The sequence below is a fragment of the Dreissena polymorpha genome, chromosome 3 (genome assembly GCF_020536995.1).
Source record: "Dreissena polymorpha isolate Duluth1 chromosome 3, UMN_Dpol_1.0, whole genome shotgun sequence".
NCBI classification, from domain to species: Eukaryota; Metazoa; Mollusca; class Bivalvia; order Myida; family Dreissenidae; genus Dreissena; species Dreissena polymorpha.
In genome coordinates, this window is record NC_068357.1 from 2,048,503 (window position 1) to 2,063,530 (window position 15,028).

At 35.1% G+C, this 15,028-nt stretch overlaps 2 protein-coding genes across 10 annotated transcripts in view; both read right to left on the minus strand.

Moving 5' to 3' along the window:
- LOC127872739 (uncharacterized) overlaps window positions 1–15,028 on the minus strand; it is a 167,859-nt gene that overhangs the window by 84,146 nt on the left and 68,685 nt on the right. The gene's annotated exons all lie outside the window — the stretch shown is intronic.
- Window positions 10,315–15,028, minus strand: part of LOC127872742 (uncharacterized) — a 30,861-nt gene continuing 26,147 nt past the window's right edge. For 4 of the 9 annotated variants that reach the window (XM_052416115.1, XM_052416112.1, XM_052416111.1 and 1 more), the window contains 4 exons: window positions 14,785–14,842; window positions 14,334–14,634; window positions 13,629–13,677; window positions 10,315–11,226 (listed from right to left, as the gene is read on the minus strand). Coding sequence is in view for 2 of the 9 variants with exons in the window: in XM_052416118.1 (XP_052272078.1) it covers window positions 14,581–14,630; window positions 14,785–14,842 (108 nt within the window). In the remaining 7 variants the exon portion in view is untranslated. The remainder of the gene's footprint in view (window positions 11,227–13,628; window positions 13,678–14,333; window positions 14,635–14,784; window positions 14,843–15,028) is intronic. The other 5 variants (XM_052416118.1, XM_052416116.1, XM_052416113.1 and 2 more) reach the window with 2 other exon arrangements.

Genomic DNA, 15,028 nt, shown 5'->3' on the forward strand with positions numbered 1-15,028 from the left:
TGTTTTCTCACGTTGGGAGGGTTTGGGCAGTTGTTACCAGACACGGTGATATGTGTACCGTTTACCTCGAAAGAAACATCGTAAATTAATGAAAATAGTTATCAATGCATGAGTTAATATCTGTTACATTGATAAGCAAATCGTCTACCATTCTGTCAAAGTTAGTTTTGTTTGCATTTAATGTTGATAAAAAATAGCTCATTATTTGTACAGTCCCAAATAATTTTGTCGAATGCGTTATCAGTTTTAGTGTATTTCATCGATTTGAATTCCAATGAAAACTTTACTGGGTAATGATCAGAAAATTCGTTAATCAAAATTTCAAAATAACTGATTAATTAAAAAAATATTGAAGTTCACGATAACGTAGTCAACTACGCTAGCAGCTATTTTACAACGTGTATTTTTGAAACACGTGAATTTACCCTGCTCTTTGCGACTGTTAACAATAAAACGCCGTTTTCTTTATATAACGTAAATAGTCTATTACCAAAAGCATTACAGTGACTGTCAAATGAGGATCTTAATGGTAAATTATCAACGGGCACCTCGCATAACGTCGTATCAATGTAACGGTCTAGATTAATATTTTGAATAATATCCAGTTTATTGGCTGTTTTTGAGTTTAAATCACCGGTAATAAGTACCTCGCCAAATTTACTATAATATCGTGTATCGGAAGATGGTTGTTCAAAAAATCATCATCAAATAAAGGGGAATATGGTTGTTTATATGCTGTCGAGTCCTCGGGCGGAATGTAACAGCTACAGATAAATATATCATGTTCGTATCCCCCAAAAGACTTGTCTAGTTTAATCCAGATGATGCCTTTATCATTTAATCTCCAGTTTTATAATCCTCCCAAAAAACTGGTCTTTATAATATACGCAGACATCCCCACTATTTCTATTCGCCTGTTTATTACATTTCGGGCGAGGACACGTAAAACAATTAATGCCTTCTATGTCAACATTGTCAGTTTTTGAATTACAGATTACAGAAAGAAACAACAGATAATAGTAATTTACATTAAAAAAAAATGGCGTTATTTAATTTACTTAAGTGTACATGGATGTTCCATGAGATACAACGGAGCATCTTATCGTTGCATTCCTTCGGACCGCTTCTCCTTCCGGTTGCAGGAAATGCGCTTGATCGGTTCCTGTTGTGGTGTTGCGGCAGTTACGGTACTGAACCCGGAGGGGGGGGGTTGGGCTGTCGTCAGTGTAGCGAACCCTATCGATGTACAGCACGTCGTATGACAGGGACGCTTCCTTAACATGCTGTCGGGCTTGTACTACATTCATCGCCATAAAAGTTTCATTTGACAACCAGTGAGTGAATTTTCCAGTGTTCAAATTTACCAACCCTATGGGCACAATCAATTTTAATATCCACTTTGGCATTTACAATTTTGAGATCATTTTCAGAGACATTTAACATTTTGTCCATGCAATTTTTGGACTTGCGCGACTCAAACGATTGCTCTTCTGGTACATTGAAAAATACCAAATTGTCTCTCATTGAGCGTGATTGAAGATCTATGATATCCTCGCTGAGCTGTGAATTAAGGCTGTTTAATGAATCTATTTTTTTTTGAAAGAATTTTATTTTGTTCACATTGGTCACTCACAAGCTTTTGAAAGTGTTTGATTTGTGATTTAAATTGATCTCAATGTTGAATATCAAAAGAACGACTTCTTTCTATTTCCATCAGTTTATTTTTGATTTGTGATTTTAATTCATCGCAATGTTGACTAACAAAAGAACGACTTCTTTCTATTTCCATCAGTTTATTTTAAGTTTCGGTTAACTTTGAATCTAAAGTACTCACTCTGCGTTATATCACTGACATTTTTTTGAAAATTGTTTTTATATTCGCTTGAATTTGTTCCTGTATGCTTAATTTAGAGTCCATTCTTTTTCTGTCTTTTTTAAATGGAGCAAAGGTTGTTTCGCTGTACAGACCTTGGTCTGGGGATGTAGGTGCGCATGCACTAGGTTGCTGTGATTGTACGAACGGAAATACCGGTGACCCTGGGTTTTTAATCAGATATTGTAGATGCGTGGCGACATAGTGGCCGGGACAAGGTGAGGCTACTTCGGATGGTGACACCCCGGATGTCGGTGCAGGATAGGTGCCCGACGGTGCACTTCCCTTTTGAGGCGGTGTGCTGTTTGACATAACTAGACATTTGTCATGTTGGTTAGACATAGAACCCGGAGACGCTTCTTCATTTGATCGTTTTTTGCCTTCTGTCATCGGAAATATAATTTGATGATATCGTTAGAAACTATTATACTGTGTTCATTACAGCGCAGGTCAAGCCTAAGTCGGATTAGGTTTTGTTCTCACTCTTTTTCTCGTGCTATTATTAAGCCGTTATTATCCGCTTGAATTGCACAAAAATTGCACAAGAAGAGTTCACCATTTATTTACGTGTACAGTTTCAGTGAAAAGTGCTCAGATAAACTTAAATAGCTTACGTTTTTGAGAATATGGCAGATAAAGACAGATAAAGACAATTATTTACCTCTATAAAGTGCGTTTTCCCTTTAAACAATAACCTTCATTTATGTAATATTCCGCAGATAGTTATACAAAGAATACACTATTCAATATTCACGCCGGAACACTACATAGCTTGGCCACAATCAATATTGATCACAGAAAAACGTGACCTCTCTCGGTGATAGTAGTTGAATATATATATAATGTATGCTTATATTTATTACAATGATCAATGTGAGCTGCACAGCATCTTTAGTTAATACGTATTTAGACTTTTGCGTACCATTTTAAAGCCAATGATATAGGATCAATGTCAGCCGCGTACCATCAGTATACATGACATCCGGTATTTGGACATGCGCCAACATAAAATAGTCAATGTTACATGGTCACATATCAGCCGCGCACCATCATTATACGGGAAATCCAGTATTAATAGACAGACAGACAGACAGACAGACAGTTTATTTCAATCCAATAAGGCATTTAAGCCCACGAGGACATATATACAATACAAGTGTTGACGAACAGTGTAGACTAGAATACAAAATTTTAACAAAAGTTGTAGTTGTATGTTTCCAACATTTGGAGAAGATCGCTTTGAAAACAGTATTTCAAAAAGCATACATGCAAGATAATTCTGGAACGTTTTCTAAGCATTTGACCAATCTATTTCAAGATATAATACAATATGTTTTTTTCTTAGAGGTTTCTTCAATCCGATTACTGGATGATATTCTAATAACAATGTAGAAACATAGAAATTGGCTTTTAAAATGTAGCATACATTTATCCTAATTTGTTTCGTACTATCAAATATCATCATATAAGCATGGTAGTATGTTGTTTAAAGGAAGCATTTTCGGGCTGTATTCTAAACATATGCATCGATTTAACAAACAACGACATAACATACACATTTACATAAGTATGCCATATTACACCACTTTATCCTGCATTAAATGGTTTCTTTACATCGGCCTCTTCGGATATGTTTATAAATTTAGTTCAATTTTACTATTACGAAAAACAAGTAAAATAACCAATCGCAAAGAAACCTTTGAATACAAAAAATTATAATATAGTTTAATTATTAAACATGTATGAGTTATATATCTATCACAGATGGTATTTTAACATCTATGGAATTAACATGAAGAGTGCCATAGATATATATGTCTTACCGAAACGAAAATGTAAGACTGATATCATATGCAACTGCTATCACTAACGTCTGTACTTAACAATTTATATCCACTTTTCATATATTTGTCTTACCGAAAGAAACATGTAAGACAAATATTGTGGAAACTAGACTTAAAATGACACATTATAATACATTAATTGTACGATCGTGAACTACTAATAATACAAAGGGTATTAAGGCAACATGTCTTATCTATTAATCGTAATAGAAAAATGCATGTACATGTTATAATGTAATCGTATTTCATTACAATACATTACAGTTCTAAATAGCACGCTATCATAGTCTGGTATACTTAACAATTAAAACAATTAAAACGGCATAAAGGCCTCATATCATATTTATTATCCGCATGACAAAATGTATGTAACAGTAACCAACAATCATGTAAACATAGTTTGCGTATGGTTTCTGTAATATACAAAGGAACATACATAGTACATCAGACATATTAATAGTTTCAGCAGAAAAACATTGAAAACACGAAATATATACAATTCAAGTACAAACAAACACATAGAAAGCATGTATTTTCAGTATCAAACGAAACACATTTTGCAACAATTTTACCATGTCAATTTCTATACATTACCTCATTTCTAATAATAAATGCTTTATGAATATAGGTTCCTAAGTTTCTAAGTATATTCTCATTTTCTGACTTTATAAGATCTACAAATTTAGCCATGCTAGGTCTAAACCAATATTTTCTGCCAATATATTTTTTCCTTATGTCAGTATACATTACACATTCCATAACAAAATGATATTCATCCTCAATTGTATTGCACCTTGCACATTTTCTATCACTTATTGGGGTACTCAAAGGTCTGGTCCATCGACCAGCCTCAATATGCAATCTATGCGATGAGACTCGAAAACGAGAAAACGATTGACAAAACTTGCTTATATTAAAACATTCGAGATATGGTTGAAATCTAAAAGATGAAATTGTGTTGTAGAATAAAGCTCTACTAGACTGAGTTAAACTGGCGTACCAGTTCTGTATAAATTGGTCATTTAATCTCTGCTTAACAATATATAGAAACGTGTCATTATTACCCACACCTTGAAAAGTCCAGGCATCAACAAAACCAAGCGAAAATTATAAGTTCTTCACTAAGGAGCACCAATTTGTTTTATTGGGATAAATTTCTAAATCATTCTTTAATAAATTATACACAAGAAGAATATACTTATTTTCTTTCGTTTGAAGAATTCGTAACCAATATTTAATAGCCTTATACATATGTATAGTTTTAAAAGATACTCTGCCTTATTCTCCATATATAAAATCGTTCTGAGTAGTTTTCTTCACACCAAGCAGTTTTTTGCAAAATCTCATATGTACTGTCTCAATTGATAAGTCATTCGCAAAACAACATATTTCACAACAATAATTCAAAATTGGCGATACAAGCTTATCGAAAATTAATACATGCGACTAACGTTCATAGTCTCATCTCAGCCTTGCACTAGCTTAATACAGGACATCCGGTATTTTAGGACATTTGACTAAAATGCTATGCTCAATGAAACACGGTCCTTTGACCGACGCGCACCATCACTATACAGGAAATCCAGTAATTTGACAAATTCCCTACATGTTATAGTTTATGTTACATAATCACTGTCAGCCGCGCACCATCATTATACGGGATATCCAGTATTTTGACATGCCCAACATGTTATTGTGTATGTTAAATAATTACCGTGAACGCCCACCATCATAATACGGAACATCCAGTATTTGGACAGTCCCAACATATTATACTCAATATTAAAAAATCACTATCAACGCGCACCATCAAAATACGGCACATCCAGTATTTGGATACATGACCAAAATGTTATACTCAATGTAACATGGTCACCGTCGGCCGCGCACAATCTTTATACGGGTCATCCAGTATTTGGACATATGCATTCCATGTTATATTCAATGTTACATAGTCCCTTGTGAGCCGCGCAACATCTTTATACCGGACAACCAGTATTTTGACATATGCATTACATGTTTTATTCAATGTTACATAGTCCCTTGTAAGCCGCGCAACATCTTTATGCTGGAAATCCAGTGTTTGGACATGTACCTACAATGGTATACTCCAAGGTATATGCAGTAGTCACTGTCAGCCGCGTACCATCTTTATAGGGGACATCCGGTATTTGGATATATGCCTACAATGGTATGCTCCATGTTATAAAGTCACTGTCAGCCGCGCACCATCTTTATACGGGACATCCGGTATTTGGATATGTACCTAACATGTCATTCTCAGCCGCGCACCAACGTTTTACGGGTCATTCAGTATTTGGATGTGTGCCTTACATGTTATACTCATGTTATATGGTCCCTTGTCTGTCGCGCGCCATCTTTATACAGGACATCCGGTATTTGAACATTAGTCTTACATGTTATACTCAATGTAACATAGTCGCAGTCAGCCGCGCTGAATAGTTTTAAGGTACATCCAGTAATTTGATGTATGCCTTACATGTTATACTCAATGTTGTATGGTCCCTTGTCAGTCCCTTACACTCTTTATGCTGGACATATGGTATTTAGACATATGCCCAGCAAGTTAACGTCAATATGACATAGTCACCTTTTCAGCCGCGCGCCATCTTTATACGGGACATCGAGTATTTGGACATGTGCCTAACAGTAAAATGTCAAACTCGCGTCGAACAACATGGCATCGGATTCCCTTTGTACGAGGAAGGTAGTTTGTGTTAAAACACATACGCTTATTCGATTGGCGCATTATATGTGTGTTTAATGTCTTTCCTTTCGTCAAATTTATCGAAGAAAAAGTAAGAAACACCATGCTTTATACGTTTACCGTGTTTACATTTTTTATTTTGAAAAAGCATGAAATTGAGTCTCGCTCTGGGAAAACCGGGCTTAATGCATGTGTGTTGTGTCGTCCCAGAAAAGCGTCTGCGCTTCAATGGAATTTTGTTTTAAAGGAAATCCTTTCTTACGCACGGGCATTAAGCCCGGTTTTCCAACAGCGCGACTCAGCTTATGTTTCATGTATAAAGTTATTTATAAAAGAGGCAATAAAACGCCAAGTTTTTTTGTAAATTTTAATAATCGCATATCTTTTTAATGACGCGGGCATTGTTTCATGTAATGAAAGTAAGGTGTCTTTTGAGTAAATATTCGCACAAATGGAAATTGTATGGCTAATAGGATAAGACCAATAATATAGGATTTGATAAACATGTACTTTAAAGTATAATCAGTTGCTATGGTATCTTATTTGAACCATTGTCGAAAATACGCTTCATTTACATTTGTATTTGTTCAAAGATCGTGAAAGTATTTGGATATATGTCTTACATGTTGTACTCAATATTTCATGGTCACTGTCAGCCGTGCACCAACGTTAAATGAGACAGTATTTGGATATACTTGTATGCCTTGCACGTTGTTCTCATTATTACGTGGTCCCTTGTCAGCAGCGCACATCTTTATACAGGACATCCAGTATATGGATATATACCTTACTTGTAATACTCAATGTTACAGTCAGTGTCTGCCGCGCGCTAATTTTATACGGGACATCAAGTATTTGGACACGTGCCTTACATTTTATACTCAGTATTACATGGTCACTGTCAGCCGTGAACCAACGTTACGCGAGACATTCAGTATTTGAACACAAGAGTTACATAGTCCTTTGTTAGCCGCACACCATCTGAATTCCAGGACATACAGTATTTGGATATATGGCTTACATATTGTACTCAAGAGTAACATGGTCAATCGATTGAAAACATGAAAAGGAGAACTGAATGATATTTTATTATTTAAATGACGACAAACATGAAAATATGTACAATTTTATTGCGAGACATTAAGACACATTTAAAATTAGACATAAGATGAACATGGTATAAAATAACAATACTTGGCAAAAAAGGTAATGTTGAAATACACTAATGAAATTCCATTTATTTGTTGACTAAAAATAAAGAAGGGACAAAATTGTCACAAAACCAGGTTTAAAAAAATATTAATAATTAGAGCTTTGTCACAGTAGTATACCGAGAAGTTTTAAAATCTCACAATGATTGACATAGTTATGGCCCGGACAAGCTCATTTATGGCCATTTTTTACTTTTGTACTCCAAGTGTGACTTTGACCCTGGAGATATCGACGTAATTCTTTCGCATGACACACCGTCTAATAATTGTGAACAAATGTACAGAGTAATTTCAAAATCTCACAATTAATGACATAGTTATGGCCCAGACAATATCATTTATGGCCATTTTTGACCTTTGAACTCTCAGTGTGACCTTGCAGATATCGACATAATTCTTTCGCATGACACACCATCCAATGATTGTGAACAAATGTGCCAAATGATTTAAAAATCTCACAATGAATGACATAGTTATGACCCGGACTAGCTCATTTATGGCCATTTTTGACCTTTGAACTCAAAGTGTAACTTTGACCTTGGAGTTATTCACGTTATTTTTTTGCGCGACCCACCGTCTAATGATTGTGAACAAATGTACCGAGTAATTTTAAATCCTCACAATGAATGACAGTTATGGCCCAGATAAGATCATCTATGGCCATTTTTGACCTTCGAACTCAAAGTGTGACCTTGACGTTGCAGATATCGACATTATTCTTTCGCATGACACACCTTCCAATAATGGTGAACATATTGACCAAATGATTTTAAAATCTCACAATGACATAATTATGGCGGGGACAAGCTCATTTATGGCCATTTTTGACCTTTGAACTCAAAGTGTAACTTTGACCTTGGAGTTATTGACGTAATTCTTTCGCGCGACACACCGTCTAATGATTGTGAACAAATGTAAAGAGTAATTTTAAATCTCACAATGAATGACATACTTATGGCCCGGACAAGTTTATGGCCATTTTTGACCTTTGAACTCAAGTGTAATCTTGACGTTGCAGACATCGACATTATTCTTTCGCATGACACACCGTCCAATGATTGTGAACAAATGTGCCAAATGATTTTAAAATATCACAATAAAAGACATAGTTATGGCCTGGACAAGCTCATTTATGGCCAGTGTGACATTGACCTTGGAGTTATTGACGTAATTCTTTCGCGCGACACACCGTCCAATAATGGTGATCAAATATGCCAAATGATTTTAAAATCTCACAATGAATGACATAGTTATGGCCCGTACAAGCTCATTTATGGCCAGTGTGACATTGACCTTGGAGTTATTGACGTAATTCTTTAGTGCGATACACCGTCCAAAAATGGTGAACAAATGTGCCAAATGATTTCAAAATCTCACAATGAATGATATAGTTATGGCCCGAACGAGCTCATTTATGGCCATTTTTAACCTTTGAACAATGTGCTCAGGTGAGCTAACAAAATATAAAAAACAAGCATCAGAAGGCATGAAACATTGCAATATCAAATAAAAATACAGCACTTTCCAAAAAAGGAAAATCAAAGCAGAATTTAAGTGACATTTTAGGCTCATTTGCATATCTAATGATACTTAAGCTATAGCTTTGTCACCAGTCACTAAAAATACCTGAGAGACAGTTTTGACTGGGATGAAATTGACTGACTCAGTGATGAAAAAGAGCAGAAGTTTGGGATGTGTCAATAAATTCAAATGGAAATTGTGTCTTGCATATCTTAACTGGATGCTTATGACAAGGTATAAAATTAGTCACTTAAAAACAGAAGCTTGCTCCAAGAAGTTCTCATTAGGTGGGGAAAAGACCTAAATTATGTCAAAATTTACTTAGGAATTGAATAGCATTTTTCTGCATTTGATCGCTGTATGAACTGTCGGGAAAATTATGCCTAATTTGCATAAACGCTGGCGTAATTACAACACAAAATGATCTTTAAGCTGAAATTCTATCGTGGTAAGGGTCATAAAATTCCTTTTTAATCTAGCCTATGAATCTATTTTCAGTTTCGGTTTCATCTCCGTCAAATGGGTATATATCTTTGAAGTTTGCGCAAAAAATATATCGTCATTTCCCTATTGACCAATAAAAAACAACGCCATTAAGTTTCACGCAAATCATAACGTCATTTTGACAACATGTTTATGACCAGAAATTTGCATACGAAGTGGTTTCATTGGAAAATGAAAAACCGGTCACGTGAACAAATTATCCAATCAGAATGCAGCATTCATATGAAAGTGACAGAAGTTGTAATTATTTGTCCATAACTCTGTCCTTTGTGAATCAGAGCACATGGAAAGTGTGTCTTAAACATCTGAACTTCATGCTTAGAAGTACTTAACCAGTTAAGATATTCAAAAAAACAACAGTAGTAATTTGAGCCACAAGTTTGAGCACTGACATACAGAATAAAGCAGTTTTCATTTTTTTCAAACTGTCTGCAAACAATATACTTTATCAACATTCGCACCTTGGAAGCAAGAACACTGTCCATTTAACACAACAGTTATAACAAATCACAATCTACTGTGTACAGTTTCATCAGTAATTTGCTTTCATTTGGCACCAAATATCTCATAAGATATCACAATGTAATGTGCACAGTTTCATCAGTAATTTGCTTTCATTTGGCACCAAATATCTTGTGTACAACTATTTTATAATCATTTATAAACATACTCCTCTCACTAAAAATATCTTAACAGTTTAAGAACTAATGTGTAAACTTTCATAAAAATCTTAACATTTTTAATATATACAGGCATTGGTCTTGCACCAAAGTTCTGTTAACAATTCACAAATTAATGTGTGTCATTTCATTATAAATCTTACTAATAGCTAATAATATATCTGGCACAAAAATTGTTTTTACAATTCACGATCTAATGTGTACAATTTCATATGTATTCTTTTTACTCATAGCTAGCCATAGGTCTTGCAGAAAATTTGTTATAGCATTTCACAATCTAATGTATTGTTTCATTAGAAATCTTCTCACTAATAGCTTGACATAGTTCACACACTAAATATCTCATAACAAATCACAATATTTGTATAATTTCCTAACAAAACTTTAAACTAACAGCTTTATTACAAATGTCACTTGAATTCTTTTAACAATTCACAATCTAATTCACAATAAATTATGTACAAAAAGCTTCTAACTAACAGCCAGTCATAGGCCTATCTTTTGAAATAAAGTTCTCATAACAATTCACAATCTAATGTGCACAGCTTCATTACAAAACTTCTAACTAACAGCCAGTCATAGGCCTATCTTTTGAAATAAAGTTCTCATAACAATTCACAATCTAGCTTGCAACGCTTCATTACAAAATCTCATTAATAGCTAGTCATAGGTCTGGCACTCAAGTTCCCATAACAAATAATCTATAAAATAAGCCAGTTGATTATAATATAAACCAAACGATTACAACAAGGCACTTGAGACAGGCAGTCTGACGCAATGGCTTTCATGATGTGGCCTTACGGTGATCTTCGTTCTGTCTTTCTACATTCAATGTAGTCAGTGGGTAGTACAATGATGAAGGTATCTGAAAAAATAAATCAACTAAAATTTAAGACATTTTCATTTCTTTTACTGACAAGGCAAAAAGATCAATCTGTTTGAAATGACTACATTTTATTTTTTCTTGACATGCTTTGCTCCCTTATGGCTTGGTCACTAATATATGCGATGCAACTACAAAATGAGAAGGATAATTGTAAATGCATATTTGTTAAAGAGTGCTATAGCTATGAAATGTGGCAATAGAAATTCCAAACAAGAGCTATGTTTGTGTAACACAAAGCCCCCTATAGCGCTTTGATGTCCATCATCAGCTATTTATGAGCAAACAAGCAAATTCGTTGAATTGATATCCCCCGCAATTATACTCTTGGACACAAAAGTTTTCTGGACAGATGGAAACTCTAACATGCATCATCCTCTTATCCATATATATGCTCATACCAAGTTTCAATAAAATCCTCCAAAGCACTTCCAAGATATGGCTCTGGTCACAAAAGTGCCGGACGGACGCACGGAAAACACCAAAATAATATCCCTCCGCCTATGACAAGGGAAAACAAAACCCATAACTTCACCAAAAATCAATGGACCAGTTTAAAACTCACACTTCATCTGTAGACTTTTCATTTTATAAGCAAGGTTACATTTTGAATGTAAAGGTCGCAGTGACCTTTGACCAAGTGACCTCAAACCATGTTTGATTGTAGATCTAAATGAGATGCATGCTCATGTGAAGTTTAAAGAACACAGACCCAAGAGTTTTCGTTTTATGAGCAAGGTTACAGTTTTGTGACAGACACACACATATAATTACAGACAGACAGACAGACAGGAACAGATAGGCCAAAATCACCTTTCCGTTGTTAAGACTATTTTCTGTCAGAAACCTAAAATAACTCTGAAGGCATATTTATTTCAAATGGAATATCTGAAAATGATACAGATTTATGAAGTTGTTGCAAGCCTAGTTAAACTTTAATTTTAAGTGCCTGAATTAATTTATGTGAAATTTCAGTTCGGAGTTATGCATGGAGGAGCCATATTCACAGTCTAATGATATCATACTGTTGATATGTGGGACATCATGTTATGCTTGTTTTAATATTATATTATGTGCTGATGTTTTTGATTTTCTCAGCATGACAAAGTTGGTCTTCTAAGCCTCACTGATTAAGTAATTTTCAACCATTACAATAAATCTTTTTTTCAATATAAGAGAATAATGGAATTACTATAGCTTTATAAAATAGACAAACAAGCAAATTCGTTGAATTGATATCCACCGCCAATATGCTTCTGGACAAAAAAGTGTTATATTTGACACTAAAAAAGCATTTTTTTTCAAGATACAAAGGGCCATAACTCCGTTATTAACAGATGGTGTACATGCCAAATATTTATAGCCTGGGTGACCTTGAGCCCAGTGACCTCAAGCCTCATCAAAAGGTAGAGGTCCATGCAAGGTACCTACTTTGCAAATACGTAAGAGATCGGTAAAGTATTGAAGGCCCTATGAGAAACTGTAAGAAAAGCATGACAGAAAATCTATTATTAGCCTTGGTGACCTTGAGCTCAGTCACCTAAAATCGCATCAAAATGTAGAGGTCCATGGATGGTACCTACATGCCAAATATGAAAGAGATCGGTAAAGTAACAAAAGCCTGACGGAAAATCTATTATTAGCCTCCGTGACCTTGACATTGACCCCAGTGACCTTAAACCTAATCAAAAGGTAGAGGCCAATGCAAAGTACCTACATGCCAAATATGAAAGAGATCAGTAAAGTATTGAAGGTGTTATGAGAAACTGTAACAAAAGCGTGAAGGAAAAATCTATTATTGGCCTCCGTGACCTTGACCCCAGTGACCTAAAACCTCATCGAAAGGTAGAGGTCCATGCAAGGTACCTACATGCCAAATATGAAAGAGATCAGTAAAGTATTGAAGGTGGTATGAGAAACTGTAACAAAAGTGTGACAGGAAAATCTATAATTAGCCTCCGTGACCTTGACTTTGACCCCAGTGACCTCAAACCTCATCCAAAGGTAGAAGTCCATGCAAGGTAACTACATTCCAAATATGAAAGAGATCAGTAAACTATTGAAGGTGCTATGAGAAACTGTAACAAAAGTGGGACGTTAAAATCTATTATTAGCCTCTGTGACCTTGACCTTGACTCCAGTGACCTCAAACCTCATCAAAAGGTAGAGGTCCATGCAAGGTACCTACATGCCAAATATGAAAGTGATCGGTAAAGTATTGAAGGTGCTATGAAAAACGGTAAAAAAAAGTGTGACGGAAGTAAGTAAGGAAGTATGGAAGTAAGGAAGGACAAAGCGGCAACTATATGCTCCCCGAAAATTTTCGGGGAGCATAAAAATATCTCTCATATTTGCATCAAAGGAATAGACGGTAAGTCAGGTACCTCAGCAACTGTTTCTTTTGACCTCTTCACACCAGCATCATCACCAGGACTGATAAGCAGAGGAACAAAATGTATGTCATCTTGAAATGTACACGTATAATGAATAAACATCAACAGACTCTTTTTGCCTTGCAATGTACCAGTTAATCTGAACATTTGATATTTTGATTTGTTCCTAGAAAGGTATATGATGGTCAAATGTAAAGCTAAGATCTAGAGAGTAGTCCTATAAATTTAAGCAGACCATAACCATAGCCATATTTACTATCATTTGACATTAAAATCTACTATTGTAACATTATATTTGAGTCCTTTGATTAGCCATTACAAGTGATTTTTTCCTTCTTTGTAAGGAACCTGAAAACAGAACGTTCCAAATAGAGAAAAACTGCACATTTCCTAATTGCTGTCAAATACTTCTCAATTCAAGGTGTCACTTTTTTTTATAGAAATAAATTGCATCATTTAGTTAGTTTCCTTATGCAGCGTTATGATTTGAACCCAACATAATATATTTTTAACTAAAAAACACTAAATTATCACTTTTCAAGTATTTTGGAGCAGAAAATGAAATACATCAACTCCCCAATGTGAAAACTTCTCTACATGAATTTTCCAAATGTCAGGGGTTGTTGAGCATATTTTCTAAATTGGGCTGGTACGGGTACTTTTCGAAATTTGGCAACAACATTGCTGACTACCTACCTCTCATCCTCTTAGCAAACTTCTGGATGGATGTTATGGATGCCTCTCCAGAGGTTGACTGTTTTGGCTGGATGAAGCCAGAATCTGACTGGCCCAGAGAGCGGTCACTCACACACTTAACACTTAGGGTCTCCATGGAAACAAGCAAGGCACAGCTAGTGTTACTGTGACATCCATAACATTACACTTTAATAATTATTTAACTCCCTATCAGGTGTGAAAAGAGCCATTGATAATCTAGTAAAATTTAAGTTAAGCTTTGCTTCCTGAGTGCATTCCCAGATTTGCCTGTGCAGTCTAACTTCAAATGAAAAATACCATAAAAGCGGACAGAGTCATCCCTGCAACTATAAGACTCAAATATAACACTCCACTGACAAAGATTTCAAAAAAACATTGATCACATGTATTTCACATATGTAAAATGTACTCAATGAGATGTATCACTGACCTTGGGTGGGAATGACTATGCGGACCTGCCCGACCCCTGTAATCATCGAGCCTTGCCTCTACAATGGACACATGTTTTTTTTAAACAAAATTTTACACAAATTTAAGACAACACATACAAAAATACTTTGCTTTTTATATAACCTTTGTTGACAAATTGTTGTGTTTGAAACCTGTTTGATTTAGTTAGGCAAGTAATATGCTTCTAGACACAAAAGTATTATATTTGACACTCAAAAAAAGGA